This window comes from Notothenia rossii, assembly GCF_949606895.1.
Source record: "Notothenia rossii genome assembly, chromosome: 1".
NCBI lineage: Eukaryota > Metazoa > Chordata > Actinopteri > Perciformes > Nototheniidae > Notothenia > Notothenia rossii.
In genome coordinates this window covers 56,536,141-56,543,640 of record NC_136912.1, presented here as the reverse complement: position 1 = coordinate 56,543,640, position 7,500 = coordinate 56,536,141, and the positions used below count along the sequence as shown (strand labels likewise).

Below are 7,500 nucleotides of genomic sequence, written 5' to 3'. Positions count from 1 at the left end.
GAGTGGTCGGTCCCCCACTGCTTCACCATCTACTCCGCTCAGAGGACCATAGTTGTGGCTGCCAGGTGAGACTGGGAAAGAAGAGTAAAGTCTATTAAAGCAGGGGTTCCCAAACTTTTCAGCCCGCGACCCCCAAAATAACAGTGCCAGAGACTCGCGACCCCTATCAAGTTTAGTTTTCCGCACTCTTGTGGGAATATCTCCGCGAGCGAGCTTAAGTTTCACTTTCGATTGCATGATATAGCCCAGCGCAACACCTTCGTCACACATGTTGCCACTTGTTTGTACCATTTTCAGGCGATTTGTAATCTGTTCTAGAAAAACAATGTGTTTTTTGGGATTTCAAGAAGCATATAGAACAAAAAATGGATGTATTTTATGAACATTTATCCGTGCTGAAAGTAGATTTAGATGTTTTAGGAGTTGGTTAGAGTTTATATATCTAATATATGCATCCAATGAAGCATTGCATGAAGTCTGTTGACGACCAGAGGCTGATGTTGGGGCTGCATAAACGTTTTTTAATTTTTATTTTGTAGGCCGACCATGCAGGCCAGCCCGATGGTCAGAAAGGTTCATGTTTTAATAGCATTTTTACAAAAAAAAGCCCAGGCGAGCCTAACATGTGAGAATATGGCTTAGACCTCAGAGAGTTAAACTTGGGCCTGCGACCATAGTTTTACTGTATTTTGTTTTGAAAATCCACAGTGGAGGTAAACTCCTTAATAAATGCCTAAGAGCATTTTAAATCTTATTTGAACTAAATGCTTATATAACCTGTATTTGTATTGTTGATTTATTGTGTGAACGAGGCAATGTGGAGAAGTTAAGCTGTCATTATTAGGCTGTAATTTGTTATAAACTATTGGTACGAGTAGTAAGCAGGCCTTTTTGTTTTTGGATATTTTAAGTTAGGTGTTCCGTGAGTGTTTTTTATTGGTTAAGTTTCCTTGGTATGAAAAGGTTTGAGAAACACTGCGCTAGTGGATTGTCAAACAGGGGAGCCTCGCTGTGGGGAAATTCTACAGATGGCCAGTCCGCCCTTGAAAAATGTCTATGCACACGTTATTATTAATAATAATCGTTTTTAAATGGATTTTAAAAAAATATATATTTTTTCATTTTTCATCATCTTGCGACCCCCACTCGGGATCCCGCGACCCACACTTTGGGAACCCCTGTATTAAAGGACTACAAGTCACACTGCTGTGTTACTCTTTATAGTCGATAGAGAACCACCTACTACAAACACATAGTTAAATATCAGGTTATCTGTGGTCTCTTCAAAGTCACTTAACCTTTCTAATGATGTCGTTTCTGCACTATAATGAACATGCCTTGAAATAAAGGGATTCTGATTGTCCCCATGTTTAATCCAGCGCACCGCCGTCCTTTCCTCTGTCTGTCTGTGTGTTTGTGATATCAGCTCTAAAGTGGAGATGGGGAAGTGGATTGAGGATCTGAACTTGGCTATAGACATGTCCAAGAAGTCCCAGGAGAAGTCCAGTATCTTCCTGGATGATGGACTCACGGATCACTCCAACCGTAAGAGTTTGTGTTGCCTCAGTGTGTTACCTGAAGATGTGTCTGCAGTAACAAGAGAATCTTTATGCTTTCCTCAACTTAAGAGAATCTTTTCCAAAAGCTTTTTTCCTTGTGATTTGTGAAACAGTTTAAAGGTTGTTAATCCCTTCCTTCCTCCAAACAACTTCCTGTCCTGCCCCTCCTCCCCCCTCAGGATCGTCTGATGAGGTTTCTCTGGAGCAGGAGTCGGAGGATGACATGAACTCCTCCCGCACGTCACTGGAGAAACAGACACACCACCGCGCCAACACAACCATGCATGTGTGCTGGCACCGCAACACCAGTGTGTCTATGTCTGATCACAGCCAGGCTGTGGAGGTATTCCTCCCCTGCCCACACTCACCTACACACACACACACATTGACATCTCCACACACTTCGCGTTTGCAAAAACACATTCAAAGTATTTCAACTCGCGTTTAAGTGACATTCGTCACCTCTGCATCTGTGGATTTTAGAGAATCAGCACCCATCGCTACAGGTCAACCGCTGCATTTCACCTTCTCTAACCTTTTCAGTTTCCTTTTAATGTCCCTCTTTTTCCTCCCTTAATATCCTGTGTTTCTACTGTTTGACTGAAGCATGTTCTCAAAGACCCTTTGTTCTTGTTTCTTATGCAGATGATGGGATATGTATGGAAGCCCTTAGAGGCAAGTGACAATAAAATCTGGTAAACCAAAAGTCTGATCCTTTCCTGGGGAAAAATAGCCCTGAATTGCCCCCGTTGGTATGTCTACGGCAATGAAATGTGTGCAAGTGGCTTTTGATAAAAGCGTCAGCTAAATATAGAGTAATGTCACTTTTAAAAAAAGGATCACCATTGTTGTTCTCACTTGCCTCTCAATATTAATACATAGGCATTACTATATAACAATAAATCCTTCCTCTGACACGTTCTCCCTCCACAGACCTGGAGGACTTCCGAACTGCTTGTTCTTCCTCTCTGAGCTAACATGCTAACACTTTCTTGACACCCTGTGTTCCTCTTGTCTCTTCACCCTCTCAGTGTACGGCTCTCCAGCTGTCTCTCCTGAGCTGCCGCCTCGTTATCTGCTCGGTCAGGGCCAGAGACCAAACACCATCACACATGTTTGCTGGTACCGAAACCAGAACCTCTCTCTCACTGATTACCTGCGCATGGACCAGGTACTAGAGCCACAGTAGATTACTACAAGTGGACAGAGTACTGTAGTATCTTGCTGAAGTCTGAGTTGAAAGCATAACAGCCAAGTTTGACTTTTAATTAAATGGAAAGCAAACATTGTTGTTTTATTGAGATTTCAAACTTGATTATTTTTTCCTACTTCACATTTTAGCCTCTATATCCCATGAGTTTCAACATTTAAAATAGATTGCTGCCAGTGCTCTCAAATCAAAAATATTCACTAGTCTACCCATCAAAACATGTGAACAACTCAAAATAGCAGTAATAAAATAAAGTTAGGAAAAATACCAACTAAAAAAACTGAGATGAGCAGTCAAACATGGATAATTGGATCAGAACAAATTAGCTTTCTGCATTTTCAAGTGAGAGCATGCCTCAACTCTTAAACAACCCCTATTTATTCACAAACATGTTCTATGTTATAAGTGCAATATGTCAGGCCCTCACACACAATTCACTGCCAACCGTTGAATAATCACTGTGTCTAACCTCCGTATTTTCTGTGTAGAACCAGCTCTCAGGTTACCTGCTGAGGAAGTTCAAGAACAGTAACGGCTGGCAAAAACTCTGGGTGGTCTTCACCAACTTCTGCTTGTTCTTCTACAAGACTCACCAGGTCAGCAGACACACCCTGAGATCAATGACTGCTACACATTTGAAAGAGTTCAGTTGGGTGAGTGTGTCTGTGATCTGAATGTGTGTCTGTGTGCAGGATGACTTCCCGCTGGCCAGCCTCCCCCTGCTGGGCTACACCGTCAGCATCCCCGAGGAGTCGGACAGCATTCACAAGGACTACGTCTTCAAGCTGCAGTTCAAGTCCCATGTGTACTTTTTCCGGGCTGAAAGCGAGTACACCTTTGAAAGGTATGTGACTTGTTTTTAATTCCCAGAATATTGAAGTACAACCCATACATCAGTAGGGAAGACCTGAGAAGCAGGTGCGAGAAATCAAAATTCTGGTGATCGTATTTGAGTGTTCCAACTTCTGTCATTTTTTTTATTTTAGTTTAGTTTTGTTAGTTTTTTTTTCTCTTAGAATTATTTGTGTAGTTATTTGTTGTTGTAATACCCATCTTGTCCACCAAAGCCTAAAGTTCCCCTCCACCTCATGATCTGAACAAGAAGCGCCTTTCGTTTCTCCAAGCCAGTTTAGATTTAACGTTTAGATTAACGTAGATCTGCGTGACTGCGTAATGGCGTATAAAGAGAACATCGCCGTTCCCATGTTAACATTGCTGAAGTAATATTGCATCTACACGAATATTTCATAGAGCATCTTCCTCAAAGTATATGAAAACAGCTATTTTAATATGAAAGAAGATCACAGTTATGCATGTCCCCCAAGCATCTATGAACAACCATGTGACATTTATGCTGCTGAATACCCGCTCCCTCAACAACAAAGCACTACTCATTATCACTGACAGAAGCATTGACATCCTATGCTTAACAGAGACATGGCAAAATCAGCAGGACTTTGTGACACTCAATCAAGCCACACCCCCTGGCTATCTGTACATCCAGAAGCCCGGCTCCCTGGGTCGTGGCGGTGAATTGGCTGTTATCCTCCGAGCTGGCATCCTGGTTAAAGAACTCCCAGTACCTACTACCACCTCATTTGAGTGTGTTGTCTTCAAACTGGCTGGGTCTGCTCCGCTGCCCTCATCTACCGCCCACCTAAAGCTTCCACAACCTTCCTGCCCGAGCTGTCTGAGTTACTCACCTCTCTCTGCTCCATGTCTCCATCAACTCTCCTTCTCGGTGATTTTAACATTCACGTGGACTCCAGTAATTGCACATTCGCTGCTGAATTCCTCTCACTTCTGGACTGCTTCAGCATCAAGCAACATGTCCAGGGCCCCACCCACACCAAAGGCCACACGAAGGACCTGGTATGCTCTACCGGCTCTCCGCCCCCCGACCTACAGCGCCTCGACTTGGCTGTATCTGACCACCACGCCATCCTCTTCACTGTTCCGGTCTCCCTGCCCAGGCAGCATCCCAAATGCACCATTATGTTTAGGAACATCAAGACTGTGAGTTCACCGGCCCTATCCAACCTGATAACAGGGTGTCCGCGGGGTCTTAAAAAGTATTAAAAGTTGATAAATCAATTTAGCGAAAATTAAGGCTAATAAAAAGTATTAAACGGCATTTTCCAAGGTATTAAGAAGTCCCACAGCAACGACAACATGAAACATCCTTTAATTTACTGAAACGACATGTCGGGAAACCCCCTCAAGGCGGCCCCATGCATAGCACGCCGTAAAATGCTGCTTCTTATTTTAAGTTTCGTTGCCTTGCTCCGCTCTATGGGGGGGGGGGAGGGTCCCAAGGTGGGTAGACCGACATACGCAACGCTCTGGGGGTCCAACGGCTCCGTGTGTAAGCCCTATATGATCATTTTCTGATAACGATGAAATAGCCCGCCTCCCTCTCCCCACGTCTCCTGCTGTTGCTGGGCTGTCAGAAGAGGGGGAGGAAAAGAGAGGCAGGCACCGTTTATTAAATATTATTATACAGAGAACAGAGTCGTTATCAATTTGTTTTAAAGCTCAATAATTAACAAAGAAGACCTCTGATCAGCACTTTTCTAATTTTGTACGGAAGATTTAAACTTTAACGGACATGTTGACCGGTGGAATTTTTTTTTTACGGAAACTCTGCCGCACGGTTCCCTCGTCCCTTGGAAGAGGCGGAGAGGTGGGTGTTTTTCATCTGCTGGTGGATTACCTGAGAGATATACAGCAGGAGAACACGCCGTCCACCGCAGAGAATAAACAGAAGGGCAACCATGGCAACCATGCTCCGGGGTCTTCTTCGCTGCTTTTGGTGTATTTTGTGGCGGCAGCAGCGCCAATTACAGGCCTGGCATATGTACTACAGCGTTTCCAGCGTTTCCAGCATTTCCAGCGGTCTAGTGTGAACGGACACGTTAATGAATTGAATGCGTTTGCGTTTTGCGTTTGCGTATGCGTTTTACCGTATGCGTTTTACCGTATGCGTCCTCGTGGGGCCGGGGTCTAAGCCAAACTATATCCGGTCACAGAGATCTGCTATTTTAAAGTAAAGTCAACACATATCGACCCTAATATAGTCTATATTAAGAACGAGAAAAGTCTTAACATATATCGTTTTTTGTAAACATATGACGAATGTGTGAGGCTGATGACGTCAGAGCATCGTCCTATGTGCCAGGGCTTAGCCCCGGACAGCCCCAGCCCAATTTAACCCCTTTGTATTTGTGAGGGAGCTCCTATATGGCATTACCCTGCTGAAGCTCACCAAAGTTTAATATATTTCATAGTTCAAAGTTTTGTCAATTGTTTTGTTTATTGGTCAAATACTGGTTTCTAATGGTTTCTGAGGAGTTTTACTAGAATGAAAGAGCACAGAGTACAGAAGCAACAAAGCAGCATACTGCATTAAACCTGACCCTCACAGAGAGGTTGAAGTTCATGTGGAGAGGAGGCTTCAGTAATCTGTCTGCACTCTGTTTAGTTGTGCTATCTTACAATCAATATAGTCAATGTGAGGTAAAGGGTGTCGCCAACGTAACCGGTTAGAACTCAAAGTTGCGATGAGGTCTTAAAATGTATGGAAAGGGTCTTAAAGGTCTTAAAATGTATTACATTTGACCTCAGGATTTCTGCATATACCCTGGATAGCTACCAACATGGCCTCGGCTCCCTCCGACTCCACCGTGGACGGCCTGGTAGCCCACTACAACACTGCCCTATCCCTCAGTCTCAACTCTCTGGCCCCCATCAAAACCCGGGCTGTTTCCTTCACCCGCCCTGCCCCCTGGTTCACCACCAAACTCCGCTGCTTGAAGGCCTCTGGTCGCCAGCTGGAGAGGCTCTCCAAGAAAACTGGCCTCACAGTCCACCTCCTGGCCTTTCGTGACCATGTCAAAACTTACAAGGAAACTCTCTCCCAAGCCAAGACTCACTACTACTCCCGTCTCATCGGTGCCCAGCAAAGCAACCCCAGAATACTGTTCTCCACCATCAACCGCTTACTCCGCCCCCCAGCCCTCAGGGGCTCCCGATCTGTGCTCCAAATTCCTTGACTTCTTTCAGGCGAAAGTCGAGGCCATCTATCAGCAGCTCCTGGTGCCTGGCCCTCCCCCACTACCTGCGCCCCAACCACATGGTAACGCACCCCCAGCACCGCGCCTCTCCCACTCCAACCTCTCCTCCTTCTCCCTTGTGGGTGCTCTCCAAGTGGCCAAACTGGTCAGTTCGGCCAAGACCTCCACCTGCTCCCTGGACCCCATGCCCACAGCCCTGGTCAAGGACTGTGAATCCACCCTCTGTCCCTATATGGTGGTCATCATCAACGCTTCTCTGGCTCCTGGTATAGTCCCCACCAGCTTCAAAATGGCTTCAGTCACCCCTATACTCAAAAAACCTGGCCTGGACCCCGACGACCTCCAGAACCACCGGCCAATCTCCAACCTTCCTTTCCTAAGCAAAACTCTGGAAAGAGTGGTCGCCGGCCAACTCCATCTATACATGTCCAACCATGAGCTCTATGAGCCCTTCCAATCCAGCTTCAGACAGCAACACAGCACTGAGACCGCCCTCATCAAGATCACCAACGATCTCCTCATTGCTGCTGACTCTGGCTGCCTCAGCATCCTCATCGTCCTGGACCTCTCTGCAGCGTTTGACACCATCTCTCACAACATCCTCCTCACCCGCCTCTCAGACCTCCTAGGTATCACTGGCACAGTGCTGTCTTTGTTC

The 7,500-nt window shown here is 45.5% G+C and overlaps 1 protein-coding gene across 3 annotated transcripts in view; it reads left to right on the top strand.

Annotated features, from left to right (window-relative positions):
- farp2 (FERM, RhoGEF and pleckstrin domain protein 2) overlaps positions 1-7,500 on the top strand; it is a 48,099-nt gene that overhangs the window by 37,554 nt on the left and 3,045 nt on the right. For 2 of the 3 annotated variants that reach the window (XM_079657409.1, XM_079657407.1), the window contains exons 22-26: positions 1-65; positions 1,427-1,545; positions 1,739-1,902; positions 3,258-3,365; positions 3,462-3,613. The exon at positions 1-65 is cut by the window's left edge and continues 18 nt beyond it. In XM_079657409.1, coding sequence (XP_079513535.1) covers positions 1-65; positions 1,427-1,545; positions 1,739-1,902; positions 3,258-3,365; positions 3,462-3,613 — 608 coding nt within the window. Of the gene's footprint in view, positions 66-1,426; positions 1,546-1,738; positions 1,903-2,590; positions 2,731-3,257; positions 3,366-3,461; positions 3,614-7,500 lie in introns of all 3 variants that reach the window. The other variant, XM_079657408.1, reaches the window with a different exon arrangement.